The sequence below is a fragment of the Muscardinus avellanarius genome, assembly GCF_963383645.1.
Source record: "Muscardinus avellanarius genome assembly, chromosome: X".
NCBI lineage: Eukaryota > Metazoa > Chordata > Mammalia > Rodentia > Gliridae > Muscardinus > Muscardinus avellanarius.
This window is the reverse complement of record NC_137792.1, coordinates 26,364,915-26,390,321: the sequence shown is the minus strand read 5'-3', so window position 1 is coordinate 26,390,321 and position 25,407 is coordinate 26,364,915. Positions and strand designations below refer to the sequence as shown.

General features: G+C 32.7%; 1 protein-coding gene across 2 annotated transcripts in view; it reads left to right on the top strand.

Moving 5' to 3' along the window:
• DMD (dystrophin) overlaps positions 1–25,407 on the top strand; it is a gene marked incomplete at both ends in the record, with an annotated part of 2,101,015 nt that overhangs the window by 776,041 nt on the left and 1,299,567 nt on the right. For both annotated transcript variants that reach the window (XM_080719244.1, XM_080719243.1), the window contains 3 exons: positions 6,018–6,188; positions 23,677–23,856; positions 24,169–24,297. In XM_080719244.1, the coding sequence (XP_080575370.1) occupies positions 6,018–6,188; positions 23,677–23,856; positions 24,169–24,297 (480 nt within the window). The remainder of the gene's footprint in view (positions 1–6,017; positions 6,189–23,676; positions 23,857–24,168; positions 24,298–25,407) is intronic.

The following is a 25,407-nucleotide window of genomic DNA, read 5'->3' as shown; positions in this document are numbered from 1 at the left end:
AGGTAATCATTAAGTAATAGATGGATTTATCCCTGGGCTCCCTGTTCTGCCCCATTGTTAAGTGTTTATGTTATTTTGTTTTGTTTGTGGTACTGGAGATTGAACCCAGGGACATTTTACCTTTGAACTACAGCTCCAGACCTATTTTTATTTTTTATTTTGAAACAGGGTCTCAGTAAATTACTAAGAACCTCACTAAGTTGTTGAAGTTGGTCTTAATCTCAAGATTTTTCTGTTACAGCCTCCCAATGTTTTGGTGCCAGTACATGCTATTTTAACTACTAGAGCTTTGTAATATATTTTGGAATATGATGTCTCAAATTTTGTTCTTTCTCAATATTGTTCTCTTCTCAATATTGCTTTGGCTGCTCCAAGTCTTTGTGGTTCCGTATTAGTTTTAGAAATATTAAATACATCATTGGCATTTTATTGGGATTTCATTAATCTGCAGATCACTTTTGTTGGTACAGGCTGTTAGTTATGGTTTAAGATGTTGTAGTTAAAGATGAATGTTACTGTTTGGGGGTGCAGGTTACCATTTGGGGGAACAGTCCCCAGGGACTTTTCTTAGACTCCCCAGAAACAATTTTCCTCAAACAAAAACTGCAGGTTTTTGTCCTGAGCTAAGGATAAATACACAAGAGCCCGGACTCTTGCTGAAGATTTAAGAGAGTTTATTAAAAAGATAGAAATACAGAAGATAGTTACAGTGCCATGCTAAAGCATGAGGGGATGCTTAAGAAAATCACCAATGCTCCCTTGACACAGTATTCTTAGAGCCAGCCCAACCGGATCTGCTGTAGGTCCTTTGATATGTAGATATCCTGCCCTATCTTTAACCCAGGTATCCTGCTCTGTCTCCTGACTTGCCACTCCACCCCCCCCTCTCTCTTCTTACCTTCCTGTGTTCAAAAAAGTGATTGTCTTTGATAAGTTTGTGTTTATCATATCCATCGAGGTGTTTCCCGTTTTGTTTTCCCTCCCACTCCCATCTCCCTCACTTAGGTCCCCTCCTTTACTCCACTAAGGATTCTCCTCTTTTGTCTGGAGTTCTTCCTGTGTCTAAATTTCTCCCTAGCTTCTGCATATGAGGGAGAACATCCCACCTTTCACATTTTGTGACTGATTAATCTCATTCAGTATAATATTCTCCAGTTCCATCCATTCCCTTGCAAATGAAATAATTTTTTTCTTCTTTATGCCTTAGTAGAATTCCATTGTGTATATTTAGAATTACAAAATTATGTAATCTTGTAATCCAGTCATCTGTTGATGGACATCTTGGCTGGTTTCATAGTTTGGCAATTATGAATTATGCAGCTATAAATATAGATATACATGCATACTCTGGTAGTTTGGTTTCCCTTCTTTTGCATAGATACTCAGGAGTGGCATGCACTTAAAGTACATAAAATAATATGTAATTGCTATTTTGAGGTTATTTTACCTTTTTTATGCTTAGTATAGAAGAATTAATCAGTAACCAGTCAGCCATTGCCCTAAAGACCAAATCAGAAAAAAATAAAACCAGACTTTTGATAGTTTCATTTAATTAAGATTGAATGATTGAAGCCCCATGGAGAGAAATAGTTATAGTTTTATAATTCAGATTCCAAACTTTATTGAATATAAGATCATTGAGAAAAATATTACAATATCTTAAGTACAAGTGTATAAATGTGTGTCCCTATTTGAGACATAGCCACACAAAAGAAGAGTTCTGATATTTCACAATGAAAATTGATGGCTATCACCCCTTGAAGCCCTTAATCAAAAATTGCTCATCATCAATATTAGATTTTAGAACAAAATAGTGATATGAAAAATTAGTTTTATTTGATCATTTACATTTTATATTTCAGTTCATATTTGGCAAGTTTTGAAAAAGTTTTTGTCATCTTATGACCAAAAATTTTATTTCTAATTTGTTCCAAAACTAAGGAACACTGATACCCAACTAATCATAAAGCATATAATGTTTAAGTATGATACAAAGTACCTTTGGAATAGAAGGCGTTAAACCCTTATAGAGAAATTAATCGTTATGTTGGAGATCGCTATAGAGTGATGTTATATCTGCACTGATACCTCCTTATAGTATTTATCAATTTAAGAGATGTCAGTTATTCTAAATTTGTCATAATCTACGGAAGTTTGAATAATTTTTAGTAAGGCCTGGGGATGTATCTCAATAGTAAAGTGCTTGCCTAGCATGTTTTGGTCCTAGGTTTAATACTCCAATTACTAGAGATTAAATTTCTCTAATATTAATCCTAATGATACAAGTAATTCAATTATGAAGACATATTGGTTTTGCACTCAGTGTTTCTTACATTTTTATTTGGAAACAGGGTCTCCTAAGCCAGTGCGTGTGGCTGGCTTTGAACTTGCGCGATCCTCCTGTCTCTGCCTCCCAAGCGTGTGCCACCACGCCCGGCTTACACTCAATGTTTCTTACACTAAAATCATGTGCAATTGAGTATCTTCTTTTTTATTTTACTAAGGATGAAATCCAGGCCTCATGTATGCTAGGAAACTACGCTGTCACTGAGCTACCTCCCCAGCCCTTTTTATTTTTTATTTTATTTATTTTATTTTTTAATTGGTGCACTGTAGTCATACATCTTAATAGGATAAAAGACTTGTGGAGACATGCATGTGCATATCACCCAATTCACCCTTATTTGAGATAGAATTTCTCTAAGTTTCCCAGGCTGGGCTTCAACTTGCTATCCTCTGCTTTATACTCCTGAGTAGATGGGATTACAGGCATAAACCTTTGCACCAGCTGAGTATCTTTTTCTGTAATTAAGAAAAACATATTTTGAGAAAGGCAATTTTCTGTTTATTTTTCAAGTATATATTGTTGAGCATTTTCTTTTCCATAAAGGGTTTGGATTTAATCTTTGCCCTTGCAAAAGTAAATTTGAAATCAAACAACATAAAATAAATTGCTTATAATTGAAAGCAATAAAAGTGACATTAGAAAATTATTAGTGCCCTGAGTTGATTAATATTAAGAATTGAATGACTTGCATAATGATATAAAGCCTTATTTATCCTCAAAAGTTCATATTTGAGAAATTATGTTTATTCTCATCATTTGGCACTTAGTAATAATACTAAAGCAAAATGAAAGGAGTACTAAGAAGTCATGCTTTAATAGCATGGCAGAATACAGCTTGAACATAAGGAAGAAATTAATTTGTAAAGTAAATATTAATTTAAAAATATCAGTGATTAATGAATCATGTTTAAATACCATTTTATCAAAATAATCATGTATTCCTTGGCTGAGAAAAACTTTGCATACTGACTTTCAAGATATCTTCATCAACATCGGTTTCATTTATCAAAATCAAAGGCAACAATATTTTGATTACCATTTTTATATAAAATAACCTTTCTGTTTTAAGCATCTTCAGATTTACATGATTGCTTTGCTTAAATTTGTTATCTTTTTATAGTAGACAGCTAATTTTGACCTAGCATAATATAGTAGCCTGCGTATATTAAACAACACATACATATTTCTCAAAGTTCTTAGGCTGAAAGTTCAAGATCAAGGTGGCATCCCAGTCCTCTCCTGCCTTGCAAATGAATGCATTTTCATAGTCTTCACCTTGTGGACACACAGGGACAGCCCTCTCCATCCCTCTTCTTAGAATGCCACTATCCTATCAGAGCCTCACATTTATATATTCATATACCTTAATTACTTCCCAAAGACCAGATGCAGTGGCTCAAAATGCAGTCACATTTGGGGGATAGAGTTTCAAAATATGAATTTCATAAGGGTACATTGCCATTCTGAGCACTTTTCTTACAATAAAAAATTTATTTAAAAAATGACAGCATAGCTTAATTGTTCAATGAATAAAAATACCTAGTTTCTTATAGTTAAATCTAATTTTATTGAGAGTAATTAAACCTAGAATCCTTGATTCAATAATACCAATATTCTTTTTCTGTCTTCTCTATAATTTTATTTTTTTGGAAGTTAATGAATAGTAATTCTCATATCATTGCTAAAATATTGTTTATAAAACAATGTCTGCTGAAACATTTTTACTGCAGGTGGCACTCTTTTAAATGTATCTATTCTCCACATGCATAAAAACGGTGTAAAACTCAATTTTCCTTAAGATGGCAGTGTCTCCTGTTTTTTAAAAACCTGTTTTGCTGGAAATAAAATAAAATAAATAGAAATCAATAATGCATTAGCTCTGGGAAGATAGAATTTCTTTGAAATATTGAAGGTAGAATCCTTTTCTACCAATAAAGCATAGAAAAAAATAACTGCATAGAAACATAACATAAGGTGTTCTTTTTTTCTCGTGCACAAAATCCTTGCAGTCAAAAGGGCAGATGCTTTTACTTCTTTTGGAGAAAATAGAAGCGAAAATAATCTGTAAAAAAAAAAATAGCAGCCTCAGCAACTGAACATTTTCTAAACGTATTGACACCTCTTTTAAAATAATAAACTTTTGTTGGATAATAGGAATATGTGTAAGGGATTCAGGATATTTGCATATAGCATTTAAAATTCTTTATACATATCTTTACCTTTGACGTTTATTTAATCATGCTCATGGCTAGATTTTTTTTGATGTGTGTACACGTGTGTGTGTGTGTGTTTGTGTATTATCAGTACTACCTATTATCCAGAGAATTAAGACCATATATGCAGTTGTGGTAGTAATGATGTACTCCTTTAATCAATTTCATTGCAGGTGATATTTAATTGAAATCTACATTTCATATATTATAATAAAATATATTCTTTCAAGATATTCTTTATCTAGTAAAGTAGTAAAATTAATAGAAATAAACCACTTGCCATGTACCTTCAGGTATAGTTTTTATTGAGCCATTCCTGGTGGGAAATAAAGAAAGAGATTGAAATGTTATGATATATCAAGCTATCTTAAACTGTTGTATGATTTTACCTTCACAATACTTTACATGCTAAATAGAGTAATCTTACTGAATAAGCAAACTGAGGAGAAGGAGGTATACTGCTCAAGATCACAGAAACATTAAAATAACACTGGGTATCACAGAGCCTAACATGCTTATACTCTGTGTTAGTCAGCATTTTGCTGCTGTGACCAAAGTACCTGACAAGACCAACACAAGTGGAAAGGTTTGATTTAGTTCGTTGTTTTAAAGTTTCAGTCCATGGTCAGCAGGCAGCAATGAAGAATGGTGGCAGGGCATGGTGGAGGAAGGGTGCTCAGCTCATGGCAAGGAGGAAGCAGACAGGAGGAATGGGAGGCCAGGGATAGATATGGCTCTCTAGGCCATACCCCTGGTGGCCTTCCTCCACCACCACCACCACACTCAACTTCTGAACCTTGCTCCATTGAAGACCAGGCTTTCAACATATGAACTTTTGGGTGAATATTCCAGATACAACCAGAAAAAGGAGATTGTGCTTCCAATTTTTTGACCCTATTGTTGGAAATTATGTATAAGAAGGTAGTACCAATCTTTGCCATTGTTTTTAAACAAATGAAAGTTAATTTGAAGCTGCATTGACAATTGATAATTCTAGCATTGTTCAAATACTTTTGCCTCTTGAGAGAAATTGTATTGTTTTCTTTATTTTGTTTACTGACCTGGAAGAACAAACCTCAATTTTATATAGGAGATTATATACTGGCTTGTTCTTCTCTTAGACAAATGATTCTAGTTTTTCTAAATGGGATATATCTTCATTTTGACTAATATATTCTATTTATACATATTTTGCCACAATTTTTTATGTTATAGACAAATTTATGTAGCTTTTTTTCTAGTGACAACAAAGACAAGACACTATCTTTTACACAAAGGAGCTCACCTACTTGAAACTATTTTTATTTACTATTAATATACAGAATATGATTTTTCTAAAATACAGTGATAAAACAGTTATGTTAAAATGACTGAAATATTAAAGTTCGAACTGAGTAGCTATAATCTAACCTGAATGGAAAAATAAATCAAATTACATTTTATTTCATTAATTTCAGGTCACAGAAAGGAAGCAACAGTTGGAAAAATGCTTGAAATTGTCCCGGAAGATGCGGAAGGAAATGAATGTCTTGACAGAATGGCTGGCAGCTACAGATATGGAATTGACAAAGCGATCAGCAGTTGAAGGAATGCCTAGTAATTTGGATTCTGAAGTTGCCTGGGGAAAGGTAAGACTTATATCACTGTTGGTTATATATAACATATATGAAAACACATAGTAATATAATTTTAGAAGAAAGTATTAAGGTGCAACAATAGTAGAATTATAAATATTACTTTGCTTCATTTTTTCTCTCCTTAGAAATTAACCCATAGTTTTACTCTGCATTTCAAGATGATAAAACCAATGGTAAGCTTTAGTAAGAGCCTCACCAAGGCTTACTTGGAAATAAATTGGTTCTGAATAATTCCTTAAGAAATACATGCATCATTGGTCAAAATTTCAGTCCAGAAATGAGGCAATAAGTTATATTAGCTTAAGACCAGAGTTACCAGGTGGACTCCATACCCACGAAGAGGGCAAGAACACAGTAACTGTGGAGTAAGTCTTGACAGATAAAGGAATTACCAACATTAAAATAAAAAAGAACCTGTAGGGGTGTGTGCATGTAGTATCATTTACATCACCAAAGGGTACAAACCTTCTTTTACCCTTATCTGGTAAGTCCTTGGTATTTTCCTAACAGCCACTCAAACATTCATTGCTGCCTAAATTTCAGATCAACACATTTATATCTTAGTATTTTTCTATAGTTGATCCATTACTAGATTACTCAAACAGGTGATGAGATACAGGAATTTGCTGATCTTAATAATGTTTCCCATCTCAAATTTTGTCAAGATATTGGGTCATTTAGACAAAAAAAAAATCATAGCATATATACTCTCTTGACTTTTTTAAATTAAAAGGCATGCGCCTGTAATAAGTAGATGTTTGAAAGACCTGTGAGTTATTTTTAGTTCAGTGTGGCCATTCAGAACATATAAAATTGGGAAAATCTAAGTGCATTATGCAAAAACTTAAACTGAAATAAAAACTATAAACTGTTTTATATATGAAAGTTTAAAAAAATATTTGGTGAATTATAGTCATACATCTTTAATGGGGTGGGTGCAAGATGGTAGAGGCATACATCACTGATTTAGCCCTTCTCCAGTTCCAACCCCATTCGTTTCCCCTTCTTTCTTTACATGTTTGGCTTAGTGATTGACTTTGATATGTTTGTGAATACATATCATGTACATTAGGGAATTTCCCTCTTCCTCTCTTGCACCCCCCTCAGTTAGGTTGCCTTATTTGGTAACCTATAGTTTCTCTTCCTTTGTCTAAACTTTCTCTTCTGACCCATTTTCTCCTTATCTTCCCCATATTATGAAGAACATCCGATTTTTTACTCTTTTTTTTGTGGTACCGGGGTTCCTGGAAGCCCTTCTACCTCCGGGCTACACTCCCAGACCTATTTTTACATTTTTATTTGGAAACAGGGTCTCCTAAGCCAGCACGCACGGCTGGCTTCGAACCTGCGCGATCCTCCTGTCTCAGCCTCCCAAGCGCAGGGATTACAAGCATGTGCCACCACGCCCGGCCGATTTTTTACTCTTTGTGATTATATGAAAGTATACAGGAAAAGTAGTGATAAAATTTTATTACATAATTTTTAAAATACATAGTCATAAATGAAATTTGTTTTCTTCCCATCCAGAATTGAGGAAGTACTAGGGAAAAGGTATTAAATTACACATATGACTTTAGGATCATATACTGTGAGAGATTTTTATAGAAAGGAGAATACACAGGGTACAGGTTGAAAATTAGATTTACTTTATTTTCCCTTATTAATCATATATTCAAGCATATATTACATTTCCATTTGATTATTTAGATTAAATCAATAATTAAATTCTTAGGTATAAGCTGGGCTACTATAAGGAAATAGGCCAAAGAATATAGTCGCTTGAAGATAGGTGTGTTTCAATCTCACGCAAGGTTGGTAGTTCAGAGTTTGGAAAATAACTTTGATACATGAAATCAATCCAAGACTTGGGTTCTTTCCATTCAATTATTTCATTGTATTGTATGTATTTGTACTCACAAAAGTATAAATGCCAGCACACAAAAAAAAATAAAGAAGTAGAAGACATTTATTCCTTATAGATGGATTATGAAAGTTCCATAAGGTATTTTTTATTTTAATGTATTTACTTGAATTTACATATCTTCATCTAACAGGGAGAATGACAAAATTCTGAGTGGTCATGTCTCCTGCAGAAATGATGCTACAATTCTTTAGAACAATTCTTTTAGCCAAAGTGGTGGCATTTCTGCATTTATATCATTAGATAAAGACAGAAAAGGGACGTATGACCTGTCTATTTGAAATGAACACATGATCTATTCATGGCAGTTATTATCATAAGTACCCATAAAATCAAGTAAAAGCCTGCAAAATATTTATGCTCTCTTAAAGCATGGACTATAGTAACCCATGAATAGAGCAAGTTGCAGTACATTTTAGGGATTCATGAAAATCATCCAGTACTCATTTTCAGTAATCACCCTCTTTTCGCCATAGCTATTATCTTTAATTACAACTTTCAGTTGAACAGGTATATTACATTGCTAGGAATGCCATCACAAAGTACTATAGGATAAGGAATTAAACAATAGAAATTTATTTTCTTAATGTTCTGGATGGAAACCAAGAAGAGGGGACAGGAGGGATTATTCCTTCAGAAGCCTCTCTCCTATACTTATGTATGGCCATCTTGCCACAAATTCCAGAATCCTCAAGAAGTTATTAATTAAGTTATCAAATGATGTGTTTTCATTGATTTTGCCATAAAATCGTTAAGATATCAAAAGACAACAGTCTTTGCAAAGACTTCTAGGTTATCTTTGTCATATTGAAGTCTTGAGAGGTCTAAAGATTTACCTACTTATTGACTCCTTAACTCCTAAGTTTTCTCTCATTTCGCATGCTTTCCTGGTAGATGAAGTACTTGAATTATGCTTAAGTCTCATCTATTTCAAAGGATAAATATTAAATTTAAAAAATAAATTGGCAAAATCACATGCAATATAGTAAGCATATTGTCATACATCCCATGTAATGTGACTGCCGAAATTTTGAGTATATACAATTTAAATTTAACTATTTTATTTGTTCTAAATTTTTCTCAATTATTTTGACCAAAGAACATTTTATTTATGCATAAAAACATTTGAGTTTCTAGGTAAAATATGTGTTTTCTTTATTTTAAAGTAGTGGAGATGGAACCTAGGGGCATTGTACCTCCAAGCTACACTCCCAGCTTTATTTTATTTTATTTTATTTTATTTTATTTTATTTTATTTTATTTTTGCTGTAATGGGGATGAAACCCAGGGGCATTCTACCTCTGAGCTGCACCCCCAGCCCTATTTTTATTCCTTATTTTGAAACAGGATCTCACTGAGTTGTAAAGGGTCTCACTAAGTAGCTGAGGCTGTCTGCGAACCGTGATCCTCCTGTCTCAGTCTTCCAAATGCCAAGTCCTACTTTTTAGTCTTTTCATTTTTGAAAAAGAGTCTCACTGAGTTGTAAAGGGCCTCGCTAAGTAGCTGAGGCTGTCTGTGAAACACAATCCTCAAGTATCGGCCTCCCACTCACCAGAGGATCTAGGTTCTTGGACAGCATGAGCTACTTAGTGAGGCCCTTCGCAACTCAGTGAGACTCTGTTTCAAAATATTGAATACAAAATAGGGCTGGGGGTGTAGCTCAGAGGTGGAATGTCCCTGGGTTCCATTTCCAGTACTGCAAAAAAACTTCAAAAAAATATTTAGTGAGTATTAAAGAAATATATAGGTAAACTGTACAAGCATAAATAAAGTAGAAGGCTAAGGAAAGGAATTATTACAGTAGGAATATGATAAAAAGTTTGCATATAAACATGTCCGCAATATTTCATGGATGATGAAATGGACAGGAAAGTAGAAAGTCACAAATTTGGTAATAACCTTCCTTAAAGTATAAAGCAGTAAATAAAAATTTTATAAGACTCAAAGTGTTCAAATTATCAAAATGATCATTAAAATAAATTTACTAATCTTATAGCTTTTTCTATAATTTAGATCTGGTAGAAAAATATGGAAGAATCATGAATGAAATAGTATTTTTTTACCAGTCATTTTCTTTTTTTACCAGTGTGCCTTCACATAAAGCAGAAACATAGTGACAAAGTATCGTTAAAAAAAATTCACTCATTTAGCCTTTCCCCAATTCTTTCCCCATTGTACTCCATTAAGATGTATGACTACAATGCACCAATTAAAAAAATACATTCTAGCTGGGCGTGGTGGCACACGCTTGTAATCCCTGCTCTTGGGAGGCAGAGACAGGATGATTGCGCAGGTTCGAAGCCAGCCGCGCTGGCATAAGAGACCCTGTTTCCAAAAATAAAATAGGTCTGGGAGTGTAGCCCGGAGGTAGAAGGGCTTCCAGGAACCCAGTACCACCAACAAAAACAAACAATTAAACAAACAAACAAAAACCCCATTCTATGAGAACACAAAACATAAAAGCATAAGCTTAAACTGTGCTAAAGTCATATTTTCATATTTTGAATTTTCTACTAGATAACTACATAACCTTTCGTGTGTGTGTGTGTGTGTGTGTGTGTGTGTGTGTGTGTGTGTGTTACTGGGGATGGAACACAGGGGCATTCTACCCCGAGCTACACCCCCTAGTCCTATTTTTTATTCTTTATTTTGAAACAGGGTTTCACTGAGGTGCAGAGGGCCTCAGTAAGTAGTAGCTGAGACTGTCCTCAAACTGCAATCCTCCTGTCTCAGCCTCCTAAATGCTGGGATTACAAGCATGTGCTACCACACCTGGCCAAGGATTATTATTTCTAACAACTGATAATTCAAATAAAATTAGGCAACAGAGTTCAGGTTCTTCCCTGGATATAGGAAGTATCTTTCCTCTAAAAAGAATCCAGATTGTTACCAACTGATAACACATTTGCATACTCTGCCTTATATCTAGGTGGAAAAATGATTTTCCATTATTTATAATGTAGCATTAAAAGTCTTCAACAGATAAAATTTTTACCAAAAGAGAATTTTTGTGCCTGAAATAATCCAAAAGAAATTAGGCACTGAATTCTTTTAGTATCAGTCACAAATGAGGAAAGAAAAATTAACCATCGACAACTCAAAAGTATGTTGACTTCTCTAAGAAGCTGTATCAATTTCTCAGTGAATAGAACTATTTGAAAATATAGTTATTCTATTACTTTAGCAATAAAATTATTGAAAATAAAGTTAAATAACAATGTATTAGTTGATAGTAAGAAGTTGAGAATGTTTAATAGTGGACATGAAGTATTGAGACTTATGTGTGGAGAATATTAAAATAGTTATCAATAATGTGACATAAAAGTTTTTTAGTTTAGGTTTTTAACCATCCATGTCATAAAACTGGTGATGTTTATTCTCCTAAATAAGAAAAGTTTTATGACCTTTAAATTCTATTAAACTATAAAGCAAAATAAGAAAGGAACATCTAGCAATAAATTAGAATATAATCTTCTTGAGTTTAGCTTATTGTCATATTCATGGATAATTACAGCTAAAAAAAAAAAATTATGCCACTACTAGTCAAACCAGGACCTTCCACATAGAACTACCCTATGTTAGTTTTGTGGAAGACAGAAAAACATTACAGATTGTTCAACACACAATTGAGGATTTAACCTCTTTACCTAAGCTGCGGTTAGGCCTAGATAACCCAAGGTCTATAATATAGTCCATGTTGGTACCAGAGCAGCCATGAATCTTTGAGGACTCACCATTTGCTATGATAATTTTTATAAGTTAATTTCTTTATCATCAACTGCTAGTAAAGTCATAGTCCATTTAAAAATAGCCCTCCAATACTATAAAAATTGTAAATAAGGGTGATGGGGATCTAGCTTAATAGCAAAGCGCTTGCCCATCAGGATTACAAACACAGCAGTCTTCTAAGCCTACCATAAAATACACAGAATAAACAAAATGAGACAACCATTTTAGTATGCTCGTCAATTAAATCAAGACGGAACCTTCAGAGATGTACTTCTGACTTAATAAGGGAAGCAAATAAAGATTGAATGAAAGAGTTTCTTGTCATGTTGACCAAGAATATCATTAGTTTTTTTCTTAACCTGGCATAGATTAAAGGGTCATTTCACCACTTCTTTTCCAATGCTCTTACTTTATCTTTTTATTTATTTTATGAAATGTTGAAAATCAAACACAGAGCCTTGTACATGCTAAGCAGGCACTCTGCCATATTCCTCACCTTTTATATATTTTAATTTGAGACAGCATCTTGTTATGTTGCCAAGGTCTAATTGCAATCTTCCTGCCTCGGCTTGCTATTTACCTGAGATTACAGGCACACACCACCATAGCCAGCATAACGCTGTCACTTTAAAGAAGGCAGGGGAGAATTATATAAAACAATGAAGAGTATATTACAAAATTTATGTTTTTTGTAAAATACACTAAAATTGGAAATACCTTAAATGGTACAGTGTGTCACTATTTATACAATGGTATGTAAAAAGTTAGGATAAACTATGTAAAAAATTATTATACATTATCATCACATATAGTAAAATTACAAAGGTGTGAATGGGATTTGAAATATGAATACAAAATAAAACTTCTTTCTGAGTGAAGAGAAGGAAATAGGTTCAGTATTCACAAGAAACAAATGCATAATAATATTTTATTCCTTAAATAACTTACAGGGACAGATGCAATAGTTAAATTCTTACTATTTTCAAGTATATGGCATAAGGACATAAGACAAACATACAAAAAAGCCACATAATTGACACTTTTACTTTTGAAAACCCCTCTAGCAAGTTTCTGTGAGGTAAATTTTAATAATTAAGAAACACCAACTATATTAGTCAAATTCACATTACTATAATGAAATACCTGAGGTAATAAACTTCATATATAAAGATAGAAGGTTGATCTTCTAGTTCCAGTGTTTCTAGCCCCAAATTTGGTACCCTCGTCACTTTGGTTCTGTAGTGAGGGTAGCACATCATGGCAAGAGCTTGCGGCAGAGCAAAGATTACATTTTGATCTTGGAAATAAAGATACTGAGAGGACCAACAGGGTCCTAGATTACCTTTGGAGGGCACACCCCTCTGGCATAATGAGCATGGTATCTGCACTTCTTTGACACAAAATGACCACTAACATGCTTACTTTGACTCTATTTTGATGCAAATTCTCATTTCTCTGTTTGACCCATCATTTATTTTACTGTATAAGGTTTCATGTCCTAAAGATACTACTAACTCCCAGTAGAACCTGGGAAATAAGCCTTTAACACATGGACCTGTGGGGAATGCTACTCATATTCATACCCCGATCCCTACCTATCTGTTGGAAGTTATTGGTTCCAAGAGAATATGAACATTATTCAGTCACCTTATCTAAGTATTAGCTAAAGATATTCTCAATGATTAAGCAATAATACAGTCATCTAGATGACTTTCACCTAGGACAACGAAGGCCACTATCTTCCAGGTTTTAGATGTGTGTTTATTGGTTTTCCGGACCTCATCAGTTACATCATAGAATGATTAACTGATCTTCATTCACTTCTCAGGTGAAAATACAGTCAAAGAAATGATGGATCAAATAGAGAAATGAGAATTTCCATCAAAATAGAGCCAAAGGAAGCATGTTACTGGCCATTTTGTGTCATAGAAGTGCAGATACCATGCTCATTTAGAGTAAGTCAGTATGAAAGTAAAAGTCTCAAGTCACTTAGTATGGCAATAATGTCAGAACCCAGTCTTTTGAAAATGATGTTTCTCTTATTGTGAAGATGTAAAGGATGCAAAAGTCCTATATCTCTTTTTCTGAATCTTGACTATTTTCTTAAAATGTACAAAATTAGCAGTAAAGTAGGGATTCACTTTTCCTAAGAATTTAGCAATCATATAGGTCGAGGCTCCTAAATGAACTATTAAATGATCTGACTTACTGGGTGCTACCACGATTCTAGACAGCTTTTCAGCTTTCTAATAGGAACCTAATAGATACTCACCAAAGTGAAAATAAATCAAACTAGAGTCTGATGAACTAGAGCAGATATACACAATATATACTTTAAGGGCCCAATATATTCTGTTGCCTGTTTCTGTACAGCTCACAGATGAAATGATGGTATTTTAAATGGTTGGAAAAAATTCAAAAAATATTTTTGTGATAGATAAAATTTATATGAAATTCAAATATTATTGTTTAAAAATAACATTTTACTGGAACATAACCACTTCTATTTTTTATTGCCTTTGGCTATTCTTGTGTTCCAACAGAAGAGCTATGACAGGAATGGCATGGCCCGTGAAGCCTAGAGCCATTGTCAGAAAAAACATTCCAACCCCTGAACTGGAAGAAAGATAATGTAAAAAAAAAAAACCAGTGCTATTAGCCTGACACTGGACTTTTGCTGTGTCTCCTTCATGGATGGGTGTCAGAATGTTGGCATTGCTAGGATCCTTTTGATATATTGTAGAAGTGGTCTTTCCTAAGCATATTCTTTTATCTAGCTTTTCTTTCTGTTCAAAATTGATCAGTCATACATTTAAAACCATGAGTTAGAGCAAAAATGTAGCACTTCCAAAAGATACTGAGTGGTGCATGACACAGTTTTGGTATTTAAAGGTACCATATGGTTGGAAATGACTCTAAACCTCAGAATCACTTAGGTGTCCCATATCATATTCTTATTGATAGCACAAGGGGAAAAAAAAAACCAGGAGAACTTTGAGAAGTAGTTTGAGCGTATAAGGCTGATTAATGAACAGGACAGAGGCAGGCAAAATAACTGTTCTGTCTGGTCCTACTCTGTGATCTTTTCCTCAGATTGCAGTTCTAGAAAAAGAAGTGAATACATTTTCTAAGTCCAAATAAGTTAGAAATATAAATGATACATTTTAAAGTAAAAATAACATGAAGAAAGACTTTTTAGAATAATAACTGAAAGAAGGTAACAGTTTGGTAAAGATAATTGAAAAAAAATTTGTTTAAAGCTACTCTGAAATCCCTAAAGCCATGTAGTTCTTTCACTGTATCTTACAATTAAGTTGGCTTCCATCATAACAGTACTAAAGGATGAGTAATTAATATTAAGATTTTGAAAGAATAGATTATTCCTAGTTGCAAGGTTTAGGCAGCAGAGATGCCATGAGGGAGCTAAACTGTGGCGTTTGTCATTTCAGAAGTGATCACACATTATTTTCCCTTTATACATTCCTACTCTCAATTAATGGGATTTTTGCAGGTTGATATATAAAACATTGATGTCAATAGAATAGAACTGATGGAAAGAAATGGTTCTGGCATTCTAGAGGCAATAACTAGCTCCTAAAGAATTTGACTACCAGAACTGCTTGGGATCCCTGAGCTCTTATGATAACCTCTATGTTCTTGGACTATGACATAAACATTAATAATTCACTTGACAAAAAGACAGCAAAATGTATGCTATGTTCACAGTTATTTCCCATATACACAATATTGTGTCTAGCACATACTTGGTGCACATTAAATATATCTTCAGAAATAAATTGCAGTATAAGAGATAAAATTAAAATATAATGAGATATTTTTCTTCTTTTTTATTGTGGTACTAGGGATGAAACCCAATATGGTTTTACCATTAAGCCAAAACTCCCAGCTTTTTCTGTATTTTTACATTGAGACAGGGTTTCACTAAGTTGCTAAAGCTGACTTCAAACTTACAATCCTCTTATTTCAGCCTCCCAAGTACTGGACCTTTAGGTATGTACCACCATACCTGGCATGGTTTTGATGTGCATTTAAAATTATTCAAGATTTAACAGGGCATGGTGGTACACACCAATAATCTCAGTACTTGGGAGGCTGAGACAGGAGACTCATAGGTTTGAGGCCAGCATCAGCAACTTAGCAACACCCTCAGCAACTTAAGCTAGACTTTTTTCAAAAATATATGGCTGGGGGTATAGCTCAGAGGTAAAATGCCCTTGGATTCAATCCTTAGTACCCCCACAAAAAAGCCTATTCTAGTTCAGAACAAATGAAAACATCAGAAATCATCTGATTAAATGCTTTCATTTAATGGGTGAGAAAATTAAAGTCCTCATTCATAGCAAAATCATAACTAGAATGCAGTACTATCTCTGATTCCAGTAAATTTTTCTGTTATTATCATATCTTATTTTCCAGCAATTATAAGCCAATCTAACTCTAAAATAACACTAAATTACTCATTATACACAAAACAATAAAACAAACCATAGCCACATTTAATGTGCACAAAGTATAAGTTCATATTAAAGTAATAAAATGAAAATGTGTACATTTATCAACTATGAGTGTCTATATTCTGTTCTCACTGATGTTATTTTGGACTTTAGAAGGTATTTTTGCAATCTTAAAATCACTCTGATTGGTTGGATATAAATAAATTAATTCTGACTCTTTCACTAATAGTCCAGTTGTTGAGTATGTGAATAGGGGAAACAAATATAACCATAAGAAAGTAAATATGCATGTGATTAAGTAGTTTATTTCTATGTTGATCATTATATCTGGAAAAATAAAGTATAACAAAGTTTAATCTATATGATTTTCTAATTCAATCAATAATAAATCTTATATATTTCTGATTTGGTTGAATTAATCAAAAATTCCAAGTCAATTGATAAAAATTATAATTGTCCCAAAATATAATAAACTTAGAAGCTTTTGGTATATTCAAATCTATCATTTTTAATAAATTAACCAGTAGATTTCATTAACAGTAGTCTTAATATACCAAGGGTTGCTTGAGAGAACCACATACAGAAAAGTTTGAATTTAATTTAGGGTATTAAATAATGCAAAATCACTGACATTCAAATATCGGCTTATATGACAAGTTACTGTGCTTTTCACATTTATTTTGGGGATATAATTTTATAATATTCAAAATCAAGAAATAATAATCATTAGTTTTTCTTATTCTTTTCTTGCCGCTTTATTTCTAAAATTTAATGATCATAACCTATTAAAACATCACGAAAGAATATGTCTTGTTGCTTGCCACTGGTTCTTAACTATGGTTGTATATTGAAATCACCTGGGAAAATTGAAAAACATACCAACTCTTTGGTCTCATCAAGGACTTAATTGCTTTGAGAGTAGCCAGTGATTCTAATACCTGGACAAGTGGAAAACCACTGGATAATGTCATATAAGCAAGACAATCTGATGGGATCTCCAAACTGTTCGCTCAACCATGTCCTATATTTTTCAATCAGCTTTCCCTATTTAAAAAGATCTGCTTCTGGATTATCTGGATAATTACTTCAACTCATCACTCCTCTTGGCTATGAAAACATGAGAACTATTACTTATTTTTAAAGTCTGTTACACTATCATTCTCATGAAAAATTACATATCTTTTTTAAAGAGAGCACAGTAATTTATCTGTGAATTGAAATAACACTAGCAGATCATTAACTTGGTACAATGAATGCATCAAGCAGCTGTTACTTAGAAAATAGAACATCTGTTAAATGCCATTTAAGTCACTATTCACTGTCATTATAGTTATGGATATAATTTCTGTTCTGCACATTATGTTTTCATTAAATTCTTTAATAGACAATACATTATTAATAAAAAATACCATATACAATTGCTAGAAAATCCACTATTTATTGTTTCATATTCTTCTTTAATCTATCATTATATTATTCCATCACATTAGACTAATAGTGAAATATGTCCTAAACCCCAAGGCATGATATAATAATGCAAGGGCCTGAAAATATATCAAATTTTACCTTATTTAAGACATATTAGGTTTTATGATGTACCATTAATTCGATCCCAGCTGTTTAGGATGAACACACACTACCACTTCAAAGGTAAATATAAATTGGATATTTTATCTCAAATTCAAAAACCTTCAAGTGTATCAAATATACATCTTAGCATTGTGGTGATATTGTAATGTGTGCCTTTCTTCCCATGAATATATTATGAACATATTGTGTAGCAAAAAGGTGAAAGGACCATCTTTTGTTCCTGATACATCAGAAATGATAGAATAGTTATATGTACTGTCCATGTAAATAATTCATTTGGGTAAAGGGGACTTTTTTGTGTGCACATACTTGTGTGAGTGTTTCTGTGTGTGTGTATGCATGTATGTATGACTAGGGATTAAACCTAGGTATGTTCTACCTCCAGGTAAGAACTACATTCCCAGCCATTTTTAATTTTCATTTTGAAACGGTCTTTTCATGTTGCTGAGGCTGAAGCTGAGACTGAGGCGGGCCTTGAGCCTGCAGTCCTCCTGCCTCAGCCTCTCAAGTACTGCGATTACAGAACCAGAGGTCCTCTGGTCTCCACTTCTTAAGTACTAGGATTACAGGCTTCCACCACTGTGTCTGGAGCTTTTAAGGGGAGCTTTTAGGATACCTTTTACAGCTTTGTTAGTTCGTCCTTCATATGAGAAGTAACATGGCAAAAGATAAAGAACTAAAGTAAAGAACTTAGTAGTGTCCTAGGGAGATATTTAAGGAAGTGATGTTAAGGTGCATATTTTACTGAATGTGAGTTTGAGGTAAGATATTTATAGGACAGGTGATCCCTGTAAAATTAAAAACAAAAACATGAGGTATGAATAATAGGACATCAATTAGAGAAATTATTCTAAGAAGATAAGATCATGGGAAATTTCCAGAAAACATGTCTAAGTTCTAGAAAATGTGGGTAGGATATGAAATGGTAGGGTGAAAGAGTCAGGCCCAAAAGAGCTATGTTTTTAATCACTGAAGGAAAATATCTGTGCATGTGTTCCTGTAGGCAAAGATGAATATTCTAATACTGCTTACATATATGAATAAAGAAAATTTAAGAAAATGTTTCCATCATGAGATTGTATGGTCACCAGAAACTAATAGAGCAGGTTTTCTCATCCTGCTGTTGCTTCAACAAAGTGAGTTGATGGACTAGTGGTTGAATCCTGAACCTGATATGCCACTTACAGTTTCTCGCTTTAACTTGTAGATATGAGGAGTGAATCAGAATCTATTTTTATCCTATACAGGAATTCAGGGTATGCTCTAACAAGAAGAAATTGATCTCTTTTTATCCATCTTTTATTGTAAAGAAAATAGAGCAATATTTAAAAATTGTTATGGCTAGAAAGTAAACATCAAATTTATTTAGTCATGAAGGTTGATGCTTGATATTTATAATATTTATTCTGGAATTATGAGCTAGTATAAACTACATGGAAAATAAAGAGTATGTTAAATTTTATATCAATTTATAGTTAAATTGAATTCCACTGTCAGACATATTTCCTGTTCTTCAATTTCTGTGGTGGATTTATTACTTTGCATAAGTCAACATAAAACATAATGTATACAACTTTGCTTTTTCTTCAAATCAACCATTGGAACTAACACATTGGTGCATGAGAAAAACTAAAGGGATTGAGTTTTACCTTAGTCAACTTTGACATTGAATTTGACCTTTCTCCTTCCAAAAGATAGGCCTTTTAGAACCTTCTCCACCTCTCACACCACTTACTAGGCAAGAGAATAAACCATATGTTCTAAGGATTATATTATTTTGAAGATAAGGAATTGCCAGGAATGTTTTGTTCCTTCTCTAGGTCTTACTGACCCCATAAATAACTGCAGTTCCCTTAGAGTGGAATGAATAAAGGTATAAAGAGAGTGGCCAGAGCAATAGCTTTAGTTTAGTTCCCCATCCATCTGTAACTACAGACATTCTTCTGTTATGAGAAGTTATTAGAGGAAGAGAAAAAATGGCTCCTCAACAACCTAATAAAATGTGTTTTTAGTTTTCAGTAAGTATCCAATATCCCCCTTTTAGTGGCCTTTGATTTTACCATTTGTGAAAATTGTCTTGTACTTTGTCTTCAATCTAAAACATTCAACTCTCCAGCTTCTTGCCACCTCTCCCTTGAAGCCATTCATGATTATCCCAGCCATGGCTCATTTTTTATAAAAAATTAAGTTCTTTCTAGTGTAGTATAAAATTATTTTTGTTGCTGTTCAGCATTTCTGTAGAGCTACACTTTAAGCATAATTAGTGAATAGAATACAATACAAAGTAAATATTTTGTACCTGGTATATATTTTTCTAAGTGAATTCTTAGTAAAACCTTCAGAATGCAATACCAGTATATTGCTAGAAGTCTAAGATATTATTTTCTCAGGTATACGTTCGAGTAAAAATAATTTTGAAAGGGAAGTAAAAAAAAACTTTAAATGAACACAATACTTTTTACGCCCAAATGACATTTATATAAATAATGAAATACCAGTGTTTTTGAATATCACATATAAAGGTTTAACTCTATGTCTCTTTTTTATAATCCAAATATAAATTTTCTGTGAATCAATTTGTAAGCAGTAATGTGCCACTGTGATGATCATTTTTAAACACATTATTATAATAATAATTTTAACATAATAACCACGTCACTATGTTGATAATTTTAATATTCTATAACATTGAGGAACATAAAAGATTATCAAAAGCCAGGTGTGGTGGTGAATGCTTGTAATCCCAGTATTTGGGAGCCTGAGACAGGAGGATCATGCAGGTTCGAAGCCAGCCTCAGCTACTTAGTGAGGCTCTCAGCAACTTAGTGAGACCCTGTTTCCAAATAAAGTATAAAATAGGTCTGGGAGTACAGCCCAGAGGTAGAAAAGCCCCTGGGTTCCACCCCGAGTGCCACCAAAAAGAAAAGGTTACTAATTGGTCTGTATGTCATATTTTATTATTCCCATTAAATGAGTGAACTATCATTGGACATTAAACATTTCTTTTAAAATATTGGGGCTCAATGATTTGGGTAGGTATTTGATATATAATAATATTTATTATCTAGGACATATTTGAAACAATATTTCTTAAGTTCAAAATTTTTCTGATAGCCGGGTGTGACGGTGCACACTTTTAATGCTAGTACTTGGTAGTCTGAGACAGGAGGATCACAGGTTTGCAGCCAGACTTAGCTACTTAGTGAGGCCCTCTTCAAATTAGTAAGACCCTGTTTCAAAATAAAGAATAAAAAATAGGGCTAGAGATCTAACTCTAAGGTAGAATGTCCCTGGGTTCAATCTCCAATATCACAAAAAATCTTTTCTGGATTTCTTCTGATATTTTAACAAATTATATTGCCTTTAAATGTGTTGCCTATAAGTAACAAAGATCTGTGTGCACAATAATTTTTATATTGATTCTGAAACATAGGCCTTCTTTATGAAAATACTCTGTGAGATAATTAGTGATCCTAATATAAATTAAAATTCAATTTCATGAGGTGATATCTTTGTAAATAAATCAATAGGAGTGACAAATCATTAGACTGTAGAATAGGATATACAGAATGCTCATTTGCTTATATTTCTTTGAGAAATTGTACATAATTATAAGTATTTTTGAGGAACAGGGACATTGATGATTCTTTATTTTATCCACAATAACCAGAACAGTGGCCACCATGTATGGATGTAGTGGTTGTATGTTAACCAAGGATGCAGACGAAGGATTGAATGAGCTTGAAAGAACTAAAATCTAGTTCATAACTACTCCTTAAGTCATGCTCTAGAGGGGTTTCATTCACCCAATTGAGATACTTTTCATAATTTTCCAAAATACATTGAGTAGTATCATCTATGACCCTGTTACAAGAGTGACTAGCATCTAATAAGAATATAATATATATTTATGATTAATACATGAACAAATTGCTTTTATGAAATATACATGAACAAATTGCTTTTATGAAATACTAAGCTTAGCCAAGTCCAGCAAATGCACATGCATTACAGACACTGTGGTAGTGAATAAGTTCATTTGATATTACTGTAGTCTTAGATATTATTTTATCAAAAATATAAGTATAGATGAAAAATGATTATTTCTTGCATAAAAATTTAAATATAGATGTGAGACCATAATGCACCAAGAAAAGCACAAAAATATATATTCTAAATTTTAAAAATAAATGTAATCCTTTTATCTCATTTAATCCCCCTGTTTATTTGACATCAAGGGCAAGAACAAAAAAGTAAAAGATACTCTGATTTTTAGTGGAACAAGGACCTAATAATGTGGAAAACAGATAACCACTGGACTATTTAGCTGTATTATAGAGACAGAAAAGCCACATTAGAAGCATCTAGGAATAAGAAGTGAGATACGGACTCGTCTCACAAAGATGACCTCTTTCTCTTTAATGTGGAATTTAATTTCTATTGATCTCTGAACATGCATTTCATTTGACTTTTTGCAGGTAGACTTCCTGTACTTTTTAATTATTACTCCTCAGTGACTTTGTCTTGTTTGACTTTGGCTTTCATTGATAAAGATGTCACCTCCATTTGCAAATGGCTTTTGAGTTCAAGTTCTAATTACAGTTTCTATCTCTCTATTAACCTTTTTGAAAAAGTATTTTTTGGGGGTTCTGAATAACCTCCCTGTGAAAGTCGAGTGGCTTACTCTCTAGGTACCCTAGGGAAGAAGCAGAGACAAAGGTAGGGACATACAAGTTGGGCATGTGATCAGTAATACCTCATCTCAGGAAAGGGTATGTAAGTGGGACTGGCATTTATACAAGGATCAGGTTTTCCAACAACTCTCTATATGTTTTATCATATTAAATATGATTGTTTTCATGTTTTTACGTCATATTTAGGGAGTTTTTATCTAGGATATGTGGATAAAATTGAGGTCTGTGAATTTGCTTTGGAAAAATCCATCTTTATTATTATTCACATTTAACTGAAATCAAGATTTTTTCAATTGCAAATGTGAAAAACAAACTTCAATAACAGCTGTACCAAGCACTTTGTCACCAGTACAAATGACAGATAATTTTATCCCATGTTTCAAATATTTTCTATACTTAAAAGTACCAGCCATGCTTCTCATTGTTTTGAAATTATCCTAAAACCCTAATACTAGATTTTGTTAAGAAAACTAACAAAACTAAAAAAACTAAAAATTAAAACTAAACTAACAAAACTCAAATATTTGTGATGGTTAGCATATCACAAAATTACAAAAATATTGTGCACATTATGTTTCAGTATAATTGGTTTCATCTAAAATTGTATTTACTATTTGTAATGCTTTCAAAATAATTACTATAAGAAGAGATCCTTACACTTTACCAGTGCCAAAGTGGTCTATGCACCAAAAAGTTGAATATTCTGATTTCTACAATAGTATCATACTTCTTGAATTTTCTAGAAACAGAACTTTATTTATGGATGACTGTTCAAATATCTGCCTGTAGTTATTCCATGTACAAGTAACATAAATATATTTAGTTTTGAAATGTGTATGTTTACTAAATATATAATCATGAATAAGTAATCATGTTTATATATGAAAGTTTGTGCTATATACCCAATAATGAAACTAATGTATATGGAATGATTTCATTGTTTATAATCACATTGATTATAGGTTTAGAAACTTAATCTTAGCGTAGAAGACATATACATAGTCCTTTCATGACTATTATATTGTAAGGTACAACATATTACTTGAAGCTCAATGCTATCCTTTTCACAGGCTACTCAGAAAGAGATTGAGAAACAGAAGTCTCACTTGAAGAGTGTCACAGATCTAGGAGAGGCCTTGAAAGTGGTGTTGGGCAAGAAGGAGACCTTAGTGGAAGATAAACTCAGTCTTCTGAATAGCAACTGGATAGCTGTCACATCCCGAGCAGAAGAGTGGTTAAATCTTTTGTTGGTAAGAGATTAGAAGTTTTATATCCCTCTCTATAGTGAGAAAAAATTAAAATTACAAAAGCTCTTAATAATAGTATTTGTGTCTGAATATTCTTCCATTTCACATATATACTGGAATATAATTCTATATCTTTATGTCTTTATATTTAACATTTTTCCTACATTTGTGCTATATTCTTTATGGATTTTTCACTTAAAAGTAATTTGAGTAACACTGTATTTAGGTTTTTCTTAAGAATTTTAGAAAGTAAGACAGATCTTTTAAAAGTGTCTCCTAATAAATAATTTTACTGTATGTCTCTGTACAACTAAGGAATACCAAAAACACATGGAAACCTTTGACCAGAATGTGGATCAGATCACAAAGTGGATCATTCATGCTGATACGCTTTTGGATGAGTCTGAGAAAAAGAAACCTCAGCAAAAAGAAGACATACTTAAGGTAGCAAATAAAAGATTTGGAAAAGTAATATTTAAACTGTACAATTATGCCAATCATGTTTGTCTTGGAATGCATTAGGGAATTCTTAAGTGAAACAATCAATCCTATCTTTTCTTCCTTTCTGCCTTTCTCCTTCGATTGAAAATTAATGACATTGAAGAGTTCTATCATCTGGATATCTTTCCAAATCCATCTCTTACCTAATCATATTTAATTTATACTCTGCTCAAGAAGAGATTCAGGAATTTATTTTATTATCATATTACAAGCTCCTGCTTAGTTTATCAGTAGTAGTATTGTATCTGACACATAACATTTTTCTGCCATCATTCACACAGTCCATTTATCTAAACATCTGAAATACAGTCATATGGATTTTTTTGTATATGATCCAATTTTGTACAGGATTAGCATCACTGACCCCAAAATCCAAAATTCAAAATGCCCCTAAATCAAATAATTTTGGATACTGACAAGAGGCCACAGTGGAAAACCCCATATCATAAAACTTAGTTCTGCGATCAAATTTTTATTTTTAAAATATTATATAAAATTACCTTCAGGTTATTTGTATAAGTGTATACAAAACATAAATGAAAGTATATATGAAATATAAATTTTTTATTTAGACTTGGCTCTCTCTTTCTAAAGAGAGATTATATTATATATGGTTTTAGGCCCACTCTTTCTTAAAATTAATTTTTATGATATCCCAAGTCTTCTTTTTCAGAGTAATTTCATTTTTCTTTAAAAAACAGTTTCTCTAAAAAGGTATAAATGACATAGTATGAAAACATATCTTTTCTATACTATAGATTCTGTTTAGTTACATACACTTTCCCAGTTAAAAGGGAGTTGAATTTTAAATTTTATTTACATTAATGATTTCTTATATAGTATAGCTGAACTGCTAAGTCAAGTAACTAGTGAGATATTACTTAAAGACACTCATACATTTTGTCTCTACAGTTAATTTTTTTCCTTTTTTATATCATAAATATTTTCCAAAGACTTTTATTTCATTCTAATGAAACACTATAAATGTATTTAGGATTATCTCCAAAATATATTTACTGTTTGTTCCTTATTTTGATGTGGATCTCTTTTGTG